The sequence below is a fragment of the Pogona vitticeps genome, chromosome 10 (genome assembly GCF_051106095.1).
Source record: "Pogona vitticeps strain Pit_001003342236 chromosome 10, PviZW2.1, whole genome shotgun sequence".
Taxonomy (NCBI): domain Eukaryota; kingdom Metazoa; phylum Chordata; class Lepidosauria; order Squamata; family Agamidae; genus Pogona; species Pogona vitticeps.
This window is the reverse complement of record NC_135792.1, coordinates 6611150-6630143: the sequence shown is the minus strand read 5'-3', so window position 1 is coordinate 6630143 and position 18994 is coordinate 6611150. Positions and strand designations below refer to the sequence as shown.

General features: G+C 44.8%; 2 protein-coding genes across 2 annotated transcripts in view; both read right to left on the bottom strand.

Annotated features, from left to right (window-relative positions):
* Nucleotides 1-272: 272 nt before the first annotated feature.
* LPCAT2 (lysophosphatidylcholine acyltransferase 2) overlaps nucleotides 273-18994 on the bottom strand; it is a 34981-nt gene continuing 16259 nt past the window's right edge. Inside the window, exons 5-14 of the mRNA XM_072980970.2 lie at nucleotides 18771-18831; nucleotides 16603-16661; nucleotides 15804-15838; nucleotides 13455-13509; nucleotides 12495-12577; nucleotides 12163-12288; nucleotides 10376-10529; nucleotides 3764-3862; nucleotides 3078-3219; nucleotides 273-1063 (exon numbers count right to left, since the gene is read on the bottom strand). Coding sequence (XP_072837071.2) covers nucleotides 840-1063; nucleotides 3078-3219; nucleotides 3764-3862; nucleotides 10376-10529; nucleotides 12163-12288; nucleotides 12495-12577; nucleotides 13455-13509; nucleotides 15804-15838; nucleotides 16603-16661; nucleotides 18771-18831 — 1038 coding nt within the window. The 3' untranslated portion in view covers nucleotides 273-839. The remainder of the gene's footprint in view (nucleotides 1064-3077; nucleotides 3220-3763; nucleotides 3863-10375; nucleotides 10530-12162; nucleotides 12289-12494; nucleotides 12578-13454; nucleotides 13510-15803; nucleotides 15839-16602; nucleotides 16662-18770; nucleotides 18832-18994) is intronic.
* Nucleotides 7008-10032, bottom strand: CAPNS2 (calpain small subunit 2). The gene has a single exon (XM_020813585.3). The coding sequence runs from the start codon at nucleotides 9890-9892 to the stop codon at nucleotides 9062-9064; it is 831 nt and encodes a 276-aa protein (XP_020669244.3). The 5' UTR covers nucleotides 9893-10032; the 3' UTR covers nucleotides 7008-9061.

Sequence of the window (18994 nt, the reverse complement as noted above, 5' to 3'; positions counted from 1 at the left end):
TTTGATGAAAATATATTTTATTCCATTTGTGTTTCCTTTTAAGTTTAACATGCAACTTGTGTGTTTTATGAAAAGGAATGAGAGTGAAGGAGAGGCGGGAAGCAGAAATCGTGCTAAACCATCATCTAATGCAAAAACGTATTCCATTTTCTACTATTTTAAGCTCTTTGTTAAAGGATTCACAACTTTCCTTTCAGTCTCAAAGGGTCACCCGAAGGCAGTGAGGTAAGTTAGGTGCTGGTCAGAGAGGCACAGCTTTTTTGCAAAGGACGAAAAATTAAAAATAATATTTAATGGCTTTCAAGTGTAGTTACAATGTCAAGATTTCTGCGTTTTCAACCTCATCTTAAACAGAGGTTTGACACATCATTCTTAGAACTCACACTAGACCATTAAGGAAAAAACAGATTATGGTTAAGGTCAATATGTTAAGAAAACTCTAGAAAAATAATTCTGTCAATAACCTGTGAAATCATTTAATTAAGAATTGCCTTAAATCCAATTACTACTCCCAATTAGAATAGATGCACTGAATCAATGGGAACTCAGAGCTTCTGTAAATTCCATCGGTTCAAGTAGGTCTCCTCTAACCAGAACTAAGAATTAGATTTAAGACCATCCTCATATATATTAAAAAGTTTTTATGTTTTTATGTGCCATCTGGCTTATACAGGGTTTTCAACATATGTTCAAGAAGGGGTTTATCACTGCCACCCCCTCAGTGTGCTTCCATGGCTGAGCAAGGATTTGAACTCGAGTCTCGCGAATCCTAGTCTGATGCTCTATCCGCTGTGCCACGTGGGCTCTCCAATCGAAAAATATATCTCTGCATTTTAGATTCAGTCCTCTTTTTTATCAGAGACGCTAGAATGGTCATCTTCGACGGCCTGAGGGCAGACTTTATTCCTCGGCACAGAAGTTTTCTCGGATGGCGCTGGAGTTTTCGGAGCGGGCACGCAACTCGTTTCTGTCTCTGTAAATAACTGGCCCCGCTGCAGCTCAAGATACGTTGTAAACAGCTTGGCGTATTCAGGATGTTTCAGGGCAAAATCCTTGAACTCTTCTGAAAAGGGAGAAACCACAAGAATTTATATTTAACATGAGGAACGAAGGAAGCCACCCAATACTGAGTCACACTACGGTGACTCACAGCCCATTACTGTCAAGTCTCAAAGGAAGGATTTCCCCACCCCCTCAATCCTACATGGAGATCCACGGGATTCTTTAGGGGGTCTCCCATCTAAATACTAGCCACCCCTATTTCTCTTAGCTCCAGAAAACGGACAAGACTAGGAGTGTTCCAAGGTGATATGGAGGTGACTGGAAATGTCTGAATCTCCTGCAAAACCACAGTTTCCTGTGATGTGCACAAGTCACAGAGTGCTGTCTGCTGTTTTCTGCCCCATCCAGCTCAAGCATAAGGCATCCAGAATTTTGCTTCGATTTTTTCAAAAAACAAACAAACAAAAAACAAAAAACACTACACCTCAGTGGGTCATCTGGACCGATTGGCTTCTATTTTCTACTTCCAACTTCAAATGATCTTAGTATAAAGAATTCACATTAACCACATTTTTTTTGGGGGGGGGGGAAGCAACTGTAGGCAAGATTCACCAGTCCAGGGACCAGATTTTCTTGGATTTTCTGTCCTCAGGACTCACTGGGAGTTGTATCAGGCTCCAAAATGCAAAGGATGCCAGGAAAATTGAAACAGGAAGCAAACTCTCCAGTTTTCTCATTTCGCTTTACAGGGAGTGGCTTCTGCACAGAAAATGTGCTTTTTCAGCTTTTTGGGCAGGCAAGGATCTCAAGGAAACCACACATTTTTCACAGGCTGCCTTTTGTCCATTCTTGTACTAGGTTTTGGACAAAATGCATCTGAAATCTGTGTTCTAGTTGGAGAGTTGTGTATGAGTGAGAGATCCTGAAGCCTGCTGTGTCCCATGCTGAACTATAATGTGGCATGATGTATTAACACAATACAGTCATGCCCCGCTTTACAATTACCCCATTTAACGACGAATCCGCTTGATGGTGAGGTTTTTGCAATCGCTTTTGCAATCGCAAAATGATGGTTTGAATGGTTGTGTTTTTTTCATTTAACGATGATCGGTTCCCTGCTACAGGAACCGATTTTCGCTTTACGACAATCAAAAACAGCTGATTGTCAGATTTCAAAATGGCCGCTGGCTGAAGAAAATGCCCCCCCGCTGTGCTTAGGGATGGATTCCTTGCTGCGCAGGCATGGAAAATGGCCACCCCTATGGAGGATCTTCGCTGGACTGTGAGTTTTCAGCCTATTGGAATGCATTGAACGGTTTTCAATGCATTTCAATTGGTTTTTTAATTTCGCTTTACAACGTTTTCGCTCTACAGAGATTTCGCTGGAACGAATTAACATCGTTAAGTGAGGCACCACTGTAATTGCATGGAACACCAGGGGCACGACCGTATTGCCCTGGGAATGGCTGAGCCCTCTGCACAATTCTATCCATGGTTTTGTTGGGAGTTTTGACAACCTTGCACGCTTTCCGTGGTTTGTGCAGCCGGAAGGGATTTTTCTGGGCTGAGGTGACTGTCAATATCTCTAGCACTGATCAATCATTCCCCTAAATTCAAAGAGAGCTCCTCCTCTCTGCAGATCTGTTCACAAGCGTCAGTAATGAAACACTTTATTATTTCTCCTACAAATGTCTCAGAGTGTTATTGAGACAGCAAGTGTCAGTTAATGAGAAAAGGGTAGATACGTGAGGAACTTCTAGCTATTCCCTTCTCTGGATCTTTATACCTCTACATAGCAAAAATGAATTTTTTTCCAGAAATTCAAAATTCTGCAACAGGTTTTTGCAAGAGGGCTTTGTCTCCAGATCCACCACATAAGAGGCAATGTACCCACCATTTTGATACAACATATCTAAGGAGGTTTTGACCAGTTGAGGTGTCATGACTGCATCACAAAACTACAGGAACTGTAGTTCTGCAAGGAAAAACTGGATTCTGTGCAAGAGTGTGCATTCCTCAAAATCAACTAATAGACCCAAGGCAAGTCTTGATAGTTCCAAACCATCCATACTTACCATAGGAAAGCTTTCTAGAGTTGTCAACATCTATTTCCTTGAAGAGGTTAGAAACATCAAGGTCAGGAAGCCCAAGTGAGGAACGGATAATTAAGGCAAACTCGTCCTCTGTTATGGTGCCATCTTCATCGACGTCAAATAGCTAGGGAGAGACAGAAGAAAGAAAAGGGGGTGATGTTGTGCGACACAGGCAACCTCAATGCATCTTTTTAACCAAGCGGCATTACGTTCAAATCAGTCTTTGAATGGTGTACGTAATGGTATCAAAGCAATTTGGTGTCTTCCGTTTTGTGCAGAGACCAAAGGGCCTTTCAGCTGACATGATGCAAACAGCAACATCAACAGAAGTTATCCTTCTTTCCTTTCACAAGGTTCTTCTTGGTCTTCAGAACATTGGATGGCCTGAGTCAGAAGAGGACACCGTTGAATGGCAGGTCATAGCAACCCAGCAGGGTTTTGATGCGGAGATTGCTCCATCATGTAGAGCAGTGGTTCCAAGCCTTGGGTCTCCAGATGTTCTTGGACTGCAGCTCCCTGAAACCCTGGCCAGCACAGCTAGTGGGGAAGGCTTATGGGCATTTTAATCCAAGAACCTCTGGAGACCCAAGGTTGGGAACCACCAAAGCTCACTTTACCTGCAACAGCAGAAGTTTTGACATAGCTATGTTCTAAACGGGAGGACTTACCTGAAATGCCATTTGAATGGTCTGTTCTGTATTGGCAGGGTTACACAGAACAGACAAGCCAATCACGTATTCCCTGAAGTCTATGGTGCCATCTCCATTCTGCAAGAAATACAGGGAAATATTTCTGAATTGGGGAGCAGGGCAGAGCCTTTCTGTTTCTCTCTCTGGCATATTCAATTTCTACATGTCATGATTTTTAAAGGAAAGAAGTGCTGGAAACATGCAATCTCAATTACTGTAAAAGGCCTTGCCCCCATCCTCTTAATTCTACATAGTTGTCCTCACATTCACCTTTTTTCCCTCCCCACTTATATACTGTCCCTCCCTTTGGTGGACTATCACTCACTCACTTCTTTCACCACCAGCCACCCAAAAATGACCCCACCCTTTTTCTTTTTTCATGCACTTACACTGCCTGGAACTATTATAAGTGAAAACAATTTTTTTTAAAAAGACAAAAATATGGTGGCACCTCAAAGACTAATTTGTATGTAAAGGTAAAGGTAAAGGTTCCCCTTGACAATTTTTTTGTCCAGTTGTGTTCGACTCTAGGGGGCGGTGCTCATCCCCGTTTCTAAGCCATAGAGCCAGCGTTTTGTCCGAAGACAATCTTCCGTGGTCACATGGCCAGTGTGACTTAGACACGGAACGCTGTTACCTTCCCACTGAGGTGCTCCCTATTTATCTACTTGCATCTGCATGCTTTCGAACCGCTAGGTTGGCGGGAGCTGGGACATATATTGTATATTTAATGTGAGCTTTTGTGGCTAAAACCACTTCATCAGACATAAAAAAAAAAGATATAACAAGGCAAATATTTGTACATGGCATCCAAGAAGAGATATCAAAATACAGAGATTGTGGCTGGTTGGTAAGAGAGTAATTGGGTGCTAAGCACTGTGATGACAGTGTCTTTGATATGCAAGTCTTTCATAGAAGCTTGTGCTCTAAAGAAGGTTAAAAACCTCTGTCAAAAATTAACAACAGTAAAATAAGATTGGTAGAGAAATATGACTGTTAATTAGATGAGCTGTTTACAGTCATTGATGAACTCTCCCCTCCTACAAGCTTGTCTTTGTAATTAGTTGCAAAAGTGTATGAATTATCCCAGACAATGGATGATCACAAAAGCAGAGTAAAGAATCTGTTGTAACTTAGAAATTTCTAAAGTGGATCTCTTAAGGTGGAAAAAAAAGTATCTGGGAGGTGCAGTACAGTACAATGTAGTGTTTATATCTGGTAGTGCCCCCAAAAGCTTTGGCTTATATTTAGTCCATTGATATGTGTGTCTAGCCTGTGTATATATTTTGTCTCAGCTCTTTCTCTCTGGATTCATGTGCTGTAGTTTCTTTTTTCTAGGATGGCCACTTTCAGATCATCTGTGGAATGTCCTGGCAAATTAAAATGATCTGAAATCGGTTTCTGTGTATTGCCATTCCTGATATCTGTCCACTGAGTCATTTGCATAGAGATTGTCCCATTGGGAACCACTGGCCTAGGCATATAGCCTAGTGGTAAGTATTTGGAAAGAGTTACATATGTACTGTAGAAAAGGTGGAATATATGTTCAATAAATAAATATTTTTGAGTGCCGAAAACTTTGCAAGCTGAGAAACGTATTTGGGAATTCCCTAGAGAGGAAGCAGCTGGCAAGGAAGGAATTACATAAACTCTTCTCTGCAAATACCTGCCAACCAAAAAGAGCTGGACTTCAAGGGGACAGAAAGTGGCCTGTCATGGTTTAATTGCATTTATGCATGGACACTGTTTATTTAAGACCTCACAGACCCAGCTGGCAGCTGCTGAAGTCAAGTCACTGTAGAAGAGACATGCAGAGGAGTGTAAATCTAGGGTGTTCCCGCTTTGGGTGTGGAGATGAGCAATTAAGAAACAAAAAGAGGGGTTTCGATTCAAAAAACAACATTTTCATTTGATAAAAGGTTTGCTCTGTTTATATTGCCAAGAAAGGGTGAAATCACCCATCCACATTCCATCTGACTAAATCTGTAAAAACAACACCAACTTTTTGTCAGCAGGTGAAAAACTGATGAGGGCAATTTAAGATTAAAAACAGCCCAGAACTGGCAATTAAGGTAAGCTTGAAATAAGTTAAGGGAAAACTGCATGTCTGCATGTAATAGGGAGGAGAGGAAACCACAGGGAGGACAGGATGTGTGCCTAAGAAGAAGGGAGAACACTTAGTGACACCTTTGGAAAAAGTTTTTTCATACTACAGCTCCAAACTGCAGAGGTAGGGGATTCTGGTGACTGTAGCCCATTCAGTGGCTTTTCCAAGCTTCGCTCCTTCCAGTCATTTTCTTTTCACTAGATTGTTATGTCACATGAGCAAGGCCATAGAGAGTGCAGGCTCTTCTCTTCTCAGGCACTGCTGTTGTGCGGGAGAGCGACAAAATCAGAAAGGGAGCAAGGCAGGGTGGGAGCTCCACAGTGGACGTCTCTGACGTGGTCAAGATCGGATAGGGCTGATAGTGATCTGAAGCATCGTTTCTCGAAGACCTCAGGTAGCAAGACAACGTGGGCAACATGCCTTGGAACCATATGGATGCTCTCCAGTTGTTATTCCATACAAGGGGATGTTCAACCTTTTCTCTGTTGATCCAATGACCCATTTTATCACAAACAAAACCACGTCTACTATCATAAGCAGCAGCAATAGGCAGAGGAATGGATTTGCCCAATTCAAGGTACATGAGGGCATGCCACATTCGAATGCTCCCCTGTACCAAATGCAAAGGAGAAAGCCAACAGGGCAGGGAGAGGGATTTAGCCCATTCCTCTGTCTGTTGTATTAGCTTTCTACTTACAGGCATTGCATGATACTAGAGAAGCATTAAGCATGCAGAGGGAATAGGAGGTCCCTCCCCTAGAGTCCGAAATGATACTGTCCGCTCTGCTGTGCGCCTAGACTCGTGGCTCCCAACCTTGAGTCCAAAGACTGCAAGTCCCAGAAATCCTCACCAGCACAGCCATCAGTGAAGGGTTCTGGGAATTTTAGTCCAAGGATATCTGGGGGGCCCAGGTTGAGAACCGCTGACCCAGGCCAAGGTTTTGCAGGCTCAAAACATTGACGGCACAGAATTGATCTCACCTTTCTCAACAGTTGCTTGGAGATACAACCTTTTTGCACCAAGAGATTCTGTGAATGGTGTTAAAAATGCAAATTTTTAAAGCTCTGTTCCCACCTACACAGCCAGCCGTGACATGATTAAAGAAAACTACAGACTTGTTTTGTGGAGATCCAAGTTTATTTTCCTTTTACTGCATGTGTTTCCGCTCAGGAAACCAGATCTAGCTTGCTAGCATTTTGCTGAAAATTAAATCCAAACCTTCGCAAAAGCCTTTGCGAATACACCAAACCTTCTCCTCGGGATTGTTGGGATTTTTTTTTAAAGTGGTTCAAAATACCAAACAAAGCGATACAAATATGAAATTTTACCCAGCTTCACTCCTCCACCATAAAATATCTGTATCTATACTCCTCTGCCTACTGACACACACACTCTCTCCCCAGCTGGTACCTTCCAGGTTAGACATTCAATGTGCCCCTGCTTTTGATATATATATAATAACCATATTCCACCAAGTCAATTCTGAGTTATGGTGACCCTTTTCTGGGTTTTCCAGGTAGATGATACTCAGAAGGGGTTTACCATTCCCTTCCTCTAGGGGGCACCCTGGGACTGTGCAGCTTGCCCAAGGCTACATAGGCTGGCTCTTCTTCCCCAGAGGCCCAGTGGGGGAATCAAACTCCCAACTTCTGGCACTACAGCTAGAGATTTAAATTATTGTGCTATCCAGCCAGCTCTAATGATACATAAACTAAGGTAAAGGGAATTGTAGTTTAACATACCTTTAAGGTACTACATGTTATGGAGTCCTGGTCTCCATAACGCTTGCTGTAATAGAGGCTATGGGTCACAGAGTGTCTATCACCATTTGGAAACGAAATGGGGACACCTCCAAAATAAGAGCCACCTAGAAGCATACAAACCAGCTGCTTAAAAAAAAGTGTGTTTTTTTTAAAAGGAAAATTACAACCTAACAAGGAGCTCCTGGTATTTTCTGGAATGTTCTATCAGTTGAGGGAAGGAGCAGAGAACAAAAATGAGACATTGCAAGAGGAGAAAATGAGGAGCAGATCTTTTCAAGCCCGTAAGAATGTAAACCAGCCCTTTGAGAAGAGGAAGAATTGCAGTGAATGGGGCAGGGATTCCTGTCTGTACAGTATACAGTGAGGGCGGTGAAGATATTTTAGCCCGAGGCATGAATTAAATTAATTAAATTCCAGAGAAGTTTTCAGGGCTCGCATTTCAGTGGCAGGTGAAGACAAAGGGTGGGTCTCGAAATACCTGCCTAATTTCGTTCCAAGGTCTGACTGCCAGGAATTAAGTGTTACAGCAGGCATGCTTGTCTTTCTTGAAGCACAGGAGACGAACAAAAGATGGGAGCCCACCAGACCAGAGTGTCATTCGGCACAACAGCATGGCCCCTTGGGAAGCCACAAAGGTGTGGACAGGGATCACAGGAGAGTCAGATTCTGTCCCGGGGCCAGAAACTCCTCCTTCTTGGTAGATGGGGGTGTATTTTGAGGAGGGCGGGGACCTGTCCTGTTGTATATAACACCAAAGAAATGAGAGACGAGAGTGATCGAGAGATAATCCAACTCCCTTTCCATGTGATTCCAAGGTTCTAACATATGCCCTCCCTTTGAAAACCTCCAATGCATGGGGGGGGGGTCTATTTGAAAAGTAGTGGAGGCTCCTTCCCTAAAAGATGGAGGGATGGCCATCTTTTAGGGATGCTTGAGCTGTAGACTCCCTGCATCAGCAGAAGGTTGGACTAGATGATCTTGAGGAGCCTTTTCACCTTGCCATTTCCACCCTTCTTTGCTCTACACATCTCTACAGCCTAGGGATACACCTACCCACCCAATACAGATACACACACACTGAGAGAGAAAATACAAAGCATCCTAGACGTAGCAAATGACTGTTACTTGAAAACACATGAACGCCCCTGCCCCAATATTCCAGAAAGTCTTTTCCAGCTAAACAGCAACATACAGCGGACCGAAAGCCAAAAGGAGAATGTCAAAGAAGGCCAGATAGTTAACTTTCCTTGCATGCCTCCCTGCGAAGATTAGCAATCGAGAAAGAGTTAGCTTTGTTTCTGCAGAAGAATCATTTAACTACAAGATCACACAGATACAGGCTGAAGCTGAGACTAACGCCATAGGTCATCCCCCCCCCCGTTGACCCCACTCTCGTCTGCTTTGTCTCAGGAATACATGGTCAGTTGCAACCATTCTTGGATGCTCATCTGGACCTTCCCGTCGCCGTCTCTGTCCAGGCCTTTGAAGGCACGGAACATGCCATCAAGGCGCACCAGGCAACTGATGAAGTTGTTAAAATCCATGGTGCCGTCTTCGTCGGCATAGCGACGGCTCATCAGCGCGTAGAGCTGCTCGTGCATGTTGAAGCCAGCAGCCTTGAAGGCGGCCGGCAGTTGGGCCTTCTGGATGGTTCCCGACGGCGGCCGGCTGTGCTGCTTGTAGACGGCCTGCCATTTCTTGATGTTATTCCACAGATACTTGAACTGGTAGAAGTCCAGCTTGCCTGTGGTGTCGCTGTCCATGACGGCCACCATGCTGCGGCACGTATCCAGGCTGAAGCCCTCCGATTTCAGCTCTTGGTGCCGGGCCATCACTTTGTTCAAGATGCCCATCAGCTCAGTGGGGCAGACCGCCATGTCGTCGCCCGCCAGCTGGGCGAAGAGCCGCCGGAACTGGCGGAGCTCCTCGCTCTCGTTGGCTTCCACATTGGCAAAATGGCTGCGGGGGGTCGGGGGCGGCTCGGGGGTATACTGAGCCGCCGCCTCGCTGATGATGTTGAGCAGCCCCCCGACGAACCCGGCGACGCCTGCGGCTTTCTTCCCTCCACCCCCGCCTCCTGCCAAAAGTCCTCCCAGGCCCTTCATGAGGGCCCCCCCGGCCCCACCGCCACCTTTTCCTCCTCCGAGGCTGCTCATGAGGGCTCCACCGGCAGAACGGCTACCTCCCCCGCCGCCTCCGCCGGTGGCCGCATCCAGCAAGGCCTGGGCGAGAAACATGTCAACGGTCTTGAAGAGAAGCGAGTCTCCTCCAGCAGCTCTGAACGCTTCTGAACGGAGCAAAACCGGGCGTGTGCTGGAAAAACAGTGGCCTTGCCAGAGGGAGTGACAATGCCTGAACACGTCATCATCCACAGCTGGAATTCATTGTGTGTGTGTGTGTTTGTGTGTGTGGAGGGCGCCTCCCTTTCTCGCAGACCAGCCAAGATGAAAGTTTCCTGTTTGGAGCAATGCACAGCCTTTTCTGAACAGCCATTGGCATATAATTCTCCTCTTTCCTTCTGCAACACTGCCTCCCCCTCGGATAATTCCATTCCCCCGACTTGTTCAGCCGTACACACAAACTCTCTTCTTGCCCGTTTTGTACCAAGCCGTAGCAGTTTGATGTCCTCGGCGTCTCGAAGCTTAGTTCCCTGCAAAACCGTTACAACTCTCGTTTTGTTTCTACCTAGCCGGGGACGCAGAAAGCGAGAGTCCACTTACTCGATCGAAAAGGGCAAACAGCTCTTTCAGGACGTCAGAGATGGGCAACTTCAAGTAGCTGGCAAACTCTTCGATCCCAATCCGGCCGCCTTTGGCGTCACTGGCAATGGTGGCAAACTGGTCTAGCTGCTCTCTGATGTTGTTCCATTTTAGGCTGTTAAAAGAGGGGACGGGGAGGGGAGGGGGTAAGTCGCTGTTACATGTCATGAGGCACAAAACATTCCCAGCATGAACACTAAAGTAGCGTGGAAGGAAATTGAGCTAGCTGGGCATAAAGCCAGCTCACATTCCTCAACTCCAAACTTCGTAACAGCGAGAAACATAATATATTTCACATAAAACAGACAATGCCTTCATACACAACTCACATGGCAGGGAAATGTGGCTAGGAAGTAGGGCGGGGGGGGGTAAAAGAGTGCTAGAGTCCTACTTCTGATGCCTTGTGACTCCCTCCCTCCTTCCTATGTTGGGAGGGAAAACCATGTGCAAAGGGGCGAATTTTTGTCATTCTCAAATGCGTACAAGAAGTCTTGTAATTCTCAGGATTTTACACACAGCTGCCCCAAACACTCTTAGAAGTACTGCCCCAAACATTAGACTAGGAAGGATACTAACTGGGGCTCACCTGTTTTCCCTTCCACAGTGCAAGAGGCTGTCTTAACTAGAGATGGGCACGAACTCATGCCACTCATGCCGGTTCGTCCGTCGATCCAACAAATGTTTCGTGGTTCTGAGCCCTGCCTCCCCCAGCAGGCACCCACTCAAAGGCAGCCCCTGGAGAAGGCAGGGCAGCGAAGCCAGGGTGGGAGCTGCCCCTGAGTGGGAGCCTGCCAGAGAAAGTGGGGTTCAGAGGCGGTGGAGGCACCCATCTTTAGTCTCGACCCATCCAGACACATTGTTAAAAAAACACAAAGAACAAACCAACAAAAACAGTCATGAGAAACAGTGATGAGAAATGTTTTGCTTCCCCAGGGCAGCAAAAAGTCTGGCTCCTGCTTCGTCAACTACTTGTGTGTGTGTGTGTGTGTGTGTGTGTGTGTGTGTGTGTGTGTGTGTGTGTGTGTGTGTGTGTGTGTGTGTGTGTGTGTGTATGTGTGTGTGCGCGCGTGCATGCGTGTGTGTGTGTGAGAGAGAGAGAAGCTTGCATCCTGTGCTGCAAAAAATTGTGTTTTGCACAAAATTCAAACATTTTTTGTGCATTCTATTATGTGCATCTTATTCTATGGAAAATCCAAGGTTTTCTGGAGAAAGTGGGAGTGGGGTTGGTTTTCATTTTTTTAAAAAGTGTTTCAGTATATATTTTCAAGTTCAGAAATTGATTCTATTTACCATAGAAAGGAGCCCTCTGGTGGCCCCTGCTCTCCCAATTTCTGGTGTCCCAGATGGGCAGAAGAACATAATCTGAAAGGAGAAGCTCTCCTATATATGGAGGTTCTCCCTATGGATTGGGACTCTAGAAAATCAGCATCCCCATCCATGTATAAAGCCTCCAGAGATATCTGAGGGGCTCTCCTCTTTAGACACAACATTGGAAACAGATGGCAAGGGGTAAGAGCAGTGGTTCCCTATCTTGAGTGTCCACATGTCCTTGAATTAAAACTCCCAGAAACCTTCACTTCTAGCTGTGCTGGCCAGGATTTCTGGGAGTCATAGTCCAATAACACCTGGGGAACCAAGACTGGGGAACTACTGGGATAGAACATTTCCCTCTAACCACGATAAGTAAATCCACCTTCCGAATAAGAAAACAGGACTTGGCTGTTGTCCGGGAAAGAAGCAATACTTACTTCAGCTTCCTGCTGACTTTTGTGAATTCTACTAAGCCAGCTTCCATGGGCAGAGTGAGCTGTCCTGCTGAAATCATCAGCCGGCAGTCTTCATAGGTGTGATCTGTAACCGGTACACCCAAAGCGCTGCAATTAAAGGGAAAAACACACAATCACACAAGCAGAATTAGTTAAAAAATTGCAATCCACCAGGATCTGGAGATCTGAGCCTACCCATGTCACTGCACCGCACACAGGACAGAGCGGATCATGGTGACTGCATTACAGTTCATCACCAAGAAGCTTACGACACTTTGCAAAACATACATTTTTAAGTCCACATCGACAATCACCTTGCCATCCTGTTACGGACTCGGTTGGCAAAAAGGATGGGGTCTTTCTTCTCTTCCTCCCCTGGGACATGGACAGGAAGAAACTGGAGGGAGAAATGCAACACATATTTCAGTGACCCCATACAAGACGGAGAGAATATGTTTTGAATGAATTGGTTAGGAAAGACAAGCATTATAATCAGCCAGTAGAGGGAGCCACATCCTTTAACAAGGTAAACCCTACACATGGTGAACAGAATCCATCCAACCATCATGGATTGGGTCACTGTAAAACAAACTCAGATCAGTACCAAAGCTAAGAGACTGGGGAATTCTTAAATAATAATAATAATCTTAGAACTGCAAAGTTGGAAGGGACCCAATAGATCACTGAATCCTGTCAGGGAGGCCCAGTGGGGAATTGAACCCCCAACGTCTGGCTCCACAGCCAGAGACCTAAACCACAGAGTTCTCCAGCAGTCCAGAGTGACAGATTCCTTGTGGGAAAAGCTTTCGTTGTCTAAAGCCTGCCTCGTGCATGTCAGAAAGTACCTTCCAGCCCATGAAACCGAAAACTGCAATAAATCTGTCAGCTTTTAAGACACAACCAAGACACTAGGTTGTGTTTTGCCGTATGGCCGTCAAACATTCTTTCTAAGAAATACAGATCAAAAAAAGAATACTCTAAATCAGGAATTTTCAATGGGGGGGTCATACAGCCCCTGCCCCCCCGGCACATTTGAAGGGGGGAGAACAGACTGGAAACAATTCTTCACACACCACCTTATAAGGTTCATTATGCAGCCTATACAATCCCGATTCAGCCTATATTTCTTTCATGTTGTGTTTACGGCCATAGCACACACACACAAAAAGGTTAAGAATGGCTGCTCTGAAGTATTTTTAAAAGGCAGCTTCCTCCCTGAGGGGATAAAAACAGACATCACTAAATTCTTTCCCTAGAGTTCAGCAGCAACCTACCTCCACTTCAACTTTGGTGACAAGCTGACACAATGTCAGGATTAATGCTTCTTTGCTGGAAAAGAATAAAAAATAAAATAAAATAGGAAGGCTGCTAGTGAGTTAGCCAACTTATAAAACCGAGCCATTCTTTAGAAATTCTTCACATCCAGCATGGGTATCACCTATAGAGGCCTTTACACAACCCAAGCTCCTAAGATATCAAGATTTATTGAGAAAGGACTGTGAGCTAAAGTCTAAAGAAGAGTTAGAAACACAGAATATATATAGAAAGAGACTGGTGATCCAGAGCACAGCTGGAATCTAGATATAGCAAAGACAAAATAGAGGGTTTCTATTTACAACAAACAACATTTGATAAATTTTTACTAGGCTCAAAAGGGAAAATAATTAAGAAAATGTATAATTTTATTTGTTAGAAATTAAAATGCAAGATGAGATGGTTAAAGAATGTATGATTAAGTGGGCACAAAATATAGGACATAATATTGATATTGACCAATGATTGCAAATATGGCAAAATAATATAAAGCTTACAAAATCGGTTAATTTTAAGGAGAGCATATATAAGATGTTTTATAGGTATGGCACTCGCACCCACCCATGCCTTGAACTTGGAGGGCTGTCCCCGCTAGCCCCTTAAACCAGTGGTTCCCATCCTTGGGTCTCCAGATGTTTTTGGACTAGAACTCCCAGAAGCCTTCGCCACTAGTGGTGCTGGCCAGGATTTCTGGGAGTTGTAGTCCATGAACATGTGAGGACCCAAGGTGGAGAACCACTGCCCTAGACACGTTTCGAGACTTTTTATCTGAAAAAGTCCTCTTCCGCCCCCTGGTGGCTACTGGGAGTGACGTCATTCTCAGCCGCTCTCAAGCTGTTCTATCCAGACTATTTATAGTCCACAAAAGCTTTTCCTCATTTAAATGCTTTGATCCACAATGATTTACAGGCCATCCTGCAGAGGGTACAGCCTGAAGTTACAAAATTTGTTCATGCAGTTATCAGAGATGGTTTTGTGCTGGAGACTGCGTGTCTCATCAAGAATGAGAAATTAGCAACTTTTCTTCATGCTTCTTTGACCCAACTCCGGGAGGCCATGGAAGACAGGAGGGCCTGACATGCTCTGGTCCATGGGGTCACGAAGAGTCGGACATGACTTAACAACCAAGCAACAACTTCATGCTTCTACGTGTGAGTCAGCGTGGTGAGGAAGGTCGGCTTACCATTCTAAAGGAAATCAACCCTGACTGCTCACTGGAAGGAGAGATCCTGAAGCTGAGGCTCCAATACTTTGGCCATCTCATGAGAAGAGAAGATTCCCCAGAAAAGACCCTGATGTTGGGAAAGTGTGAAGGCAGGAGGAGAAGGGGACGACAGAGGACAAGATGGTTGGACAGGGTCATCGAAGCGACCAACATGAATTTGACCCAATTCCGGGAGGCAGTGGAAGACAGGAGGGCCTGGCGTGCTCTGGTCCATGGGGTCACGAAGAGTCGGACATGACTAAACGACTAAACAACGACAACGAGTCTGCTGAAGTCAGTCACTTGTTTTGTTTACTCTTTTCTGTCACCAGCTATAGGTAATGATATCTTTTTATTCTTTCTACTACAGTGGTGCCTCGCTTAACGACTGCCTCATTAAATGTCGAAACCGCTTTACGATGACGTTTTTGTGATCACTTTTGTGATCGCAAAACGATCTTCCTATGGGTAAAATTCGCTTAACAATGATTGGTTCCCTGCTTCAGGAACCGATTTTTCGTTAAACGATGTTTCTGAAACAGCTGATCGGTGGTTCTAAAATGGCTGCCCACTGTGCAAAATGGCTCCCCGCTGTGTTTTCAGGACAGATTCCCCACTTAACAGGCCGCGAAAATGGCCACCCCTATGGAGGATCTTCACTGGATGGTGAGTTTTCAGCCCATTGGAACTCATTGAACTGGTTTCAATGCATTTCAATGGGCTTTTTCATTTCGCAAGACGATGTTTTCGTAAGACAGCAATTTTCGCGGAACGAATTAACATTGTTTTGCGGGGCACCACTGTACTAAAGTCTCAGAGTGAGTTTCCAAGTTCCTTAAGTCCAAGTTAACGAGAAAGGGGTGGACTGTTTAGGAAACTTGCAGCTATTCTCCTCTGTGGAGCTCTGTACTTCCGCTGTGCAGCACGAGGAATTTTAACCAGAAAATTCAAAACTCTGCAACTATAATTGCAACAAGTCATTCAATAATGGTTTATAAAGCTAGAAATGTCCCTTATGAAATATTGCAGTAACACAGCCCAACCTGAAACCTACCAACCTAAAAAGGTACTTGTGATATATCTCTCGTTGCAGTTCTGTACTTACAAACTGTAGCCTTGCCAAGTCCATGTTACAGTATCCTAGATTTGGAAAAAAAATAGAAGAAAATTACTAGACCCTTAAAAAGACAAACATCACGTTTCAGCTGAGAGAGGCAATTCCATCCAGATATCTGTCAATATTGCAACAACTGGAGCATAGGGGGTTGCACGTTGCGGGTGGCTTAAGGATCCTTTGAGATGCGGCCCCTTAGAAAGGCTGTGTAGGATTCATCAGACAATTTAACTACCCTCCATCATAAACAGAGGTGCTCCTCTATGTTAAACGGAGCCAGGGTGGGTAAGTGATTAGAGTTGATGAACCAGAATGCCATAGCGCTAGCTCTGTGTTAAGCTCTAAAGCTCTGGCAGTCTCTTTGGGCCAATCACTCCCTGTCATCTTGGCCTCTCTCAGAATTCTGCGGAGTTGGATGATCATGTAAAGACAGCTCACAAGCGTTGGGAGGTATTGGCTGTGCTGTGCATTGTGCCGTCTGATAATATAACGCGGGGCACAAAAACCAGCCGAAAGAAAGCAAAAAACTGCTTGTGCCGTTGTCCTGATGAGTGTGGTTTCATAAGTAGGATTTCGGCCATAGTAGACAAATCCCAATTGAGATTCAACTAGAGCAGATCCATTGGAATAAGTGGGATTTCTACTCTACTCTAAAACTGGAAATAGCTCATAATGTCTCTCAAATTAAGGTAGTCAGTGGGCTGGGCTAGAGACATGTTTCATAGAAAGACTGTTTTCCAAGTCATACTTTGATTTATGTATTTTTTCCCCTTAAAGAATCTCAACTTACCAACTTGTTTGGGTACCGAATGAGGACCGGCTGAACTGCAACGCCGGGAAGAAAAGCTCCTGGAAAAGCAAGATGTTTATTAAGGCAGCGAAAAACATTTACTCAATGGAGAACTTGGCTGCAGGATGGAGGAGGAGTTTAGACAAGCCAAAACCTTCATAGGAATTTTTGCAGCTATCCATGTAGAAATCTGTCTGCTTTGATTTCAAGCTGTTCCTTCATATCTCACCTACCATTCCTCCTCTTGTTTTACATCAGACTCTGGTGGTCTTTTCCCACAGAAATATGTGCATCATTTTTTCTTCTAATGCACACATTTTATATTTCAATAAAAACACACATTTCCTCCCCAACTCAACTAAAATGTTTTTTCTCCATATTTTAACAACTGCACCGTTTTTTATACAGGGATATTTCATAAAGTGTGCTTTGTTTGGGGTAACATTTTCTCAGAAATCTGCTGTAAACCCTATCAGAGTGTAAACTATGGAGGTGAGCTGTGTTTCTTCCCAGTGCAAATAGTCTGCTTCCCTCAAAACAATGGCTCGTTCCTAGATGCATCACCGATAAATCTCAATTAAACAAGGCCCCTAAGTCTTAAATCAGGCACAAGCACAATGCAGCTATTCAGCATGCCAAGACCTTCTCCCGTTTTAAAAGACATTGGACTCCAAACCATCCCCTTGTTTCCTCTAGCTGGCGTGAGGGGCAATGTTGTCCCATGGTTCAGGACTAAGATGGGGACGAACATACAAACGGATTGGCTTTTTTGACAAAAACAGCCAATTCGTTAAATATTCATCCCTTCATGTTTGTGGGTTCCAGAGACCCCCACAAATACGAAGGGACAAAGATTTACCTGTTTTTATTCGTCCTTCATATTAAAAAACAAAAACAAAAGAAACTCATTCTGCCTATCGGCCACCAATCATCTGATCGGTGGGGGATAGGCAGCCACCCCACACACAGCCACTCAACCCCACAGCCTACCCTCGCACTCCCTTCCTTTCTGTACTTTAGCCTGTCCCCACCCCAACGCCCACTGACACCCCCTTCCTATTAAAAATATACAACAAAAAACAACATTCTGCCTACTGGCCGCTGATCAACTCATCAGCGGCTGATAGGCACCCATCCCCTGCCCCACAGCCAGCCACCCCAACAGCTTGCCTCCACACCCCTTCCTTTCCCTACCTTAGCCCCCACCTCAGCCTGCCTTAAGGGAATCCAGGCTGCCCTTTACCAAGATGGCACCTTCAGCTTCACTACCCTAAGTGAAGCCACAGCATCTTTGCAACGGGCAGACAGTCTCCCTTTTTACATGTGTGGCTGGGAGGCCAGGAGACCTCAGCAGCAGTGATTAAGGTAAGGGGGTATCAGTGGGGGTGCGGTGGGTGCTAAGGTAGGGAAAGGAAGGGGGTGTGGGGGTAGGCTGTTGGGGTGGCTGGCTGTGAGAGGGGGATGGCTCCTATCGGCTTCTGATCAACTGATCGGTGGCCGGTAAGCAGAATGGGCTTCTGTGCCATGTGGTAAACTCTCTTGGGGAGGGGGGAACCCAATTGTGGGTGAATAACTTGGATGTCCAATATCCAGTCTTCACCAAAGTTGGCAGGCATGTTGGGGAAAAACATAGGAAGCTCCATGGTGATTCCAGCATCTCTACGTACCTGGGGGAAGCTTTCCTGGGGGGCATCCTCTTTGTGACTATATAACTCAGGAGTCTGTTATTCAATGTTCACCAAACTTACAGGAATTGTAGAAACCTCTCTGAGGAATCTTCCCTGCAAATTTGGTGTCTCTAGATGCTTAGGGACCAGGTTTATAGTCATTTAAAGTGCAGATGAATTGACAGGTCGATCCATTGATTTGTCGAAGAATATTCATATATTCGTATTTGTTGATCCATTAACCTTGATGAATCATGAATCAAAATGAATCACAATTTTTTTAATTTGCCCCCACCTCTATTCAGGACCTAAAACATTCAAAATATTAGTTCTATAAGAAAAAAAGATGGTGGGGTGGGGCTGGAGTAGTGAAGTGGATATTGGCCCCTAAAAGTCGAGAGACTGATGTGTCTTTTTTTTCTTCCAGTTTTTCAAATTGTATGTACAACCCCTTCTCCTGCTGCATCATTTCCAGCTTTTCAGCCCCAGAGCCTTCCTCACCTTGTTTAAAAGTGATGAGGCATGAACGGTTTGTACATGTGCCTTCTGGGAAAATCAAGACCTGGAAGAGAAACAAAAAACAAAACAAGATTTGCATTTCTTGCATTTGAACTGTGGTATAAATTTAGCAAATCTTTCCTTTGCACAGAATCAACAAGGCTTCAATATTGTGGCAAGAGAACATCTCTGAGAGCAACCAGGGCATGAGCTGGCTTCTCTGAACG

Excerpts from the sequence above, each read along its gene's own strand:
- CAPNS2 (XM_020813585.3), bottom strand. The coding sequence starts at position 9,892 with ATGTTTCTCGCCCAGGCCTTGCTGGATGCGGCCACCGGCGGAGGCGGC.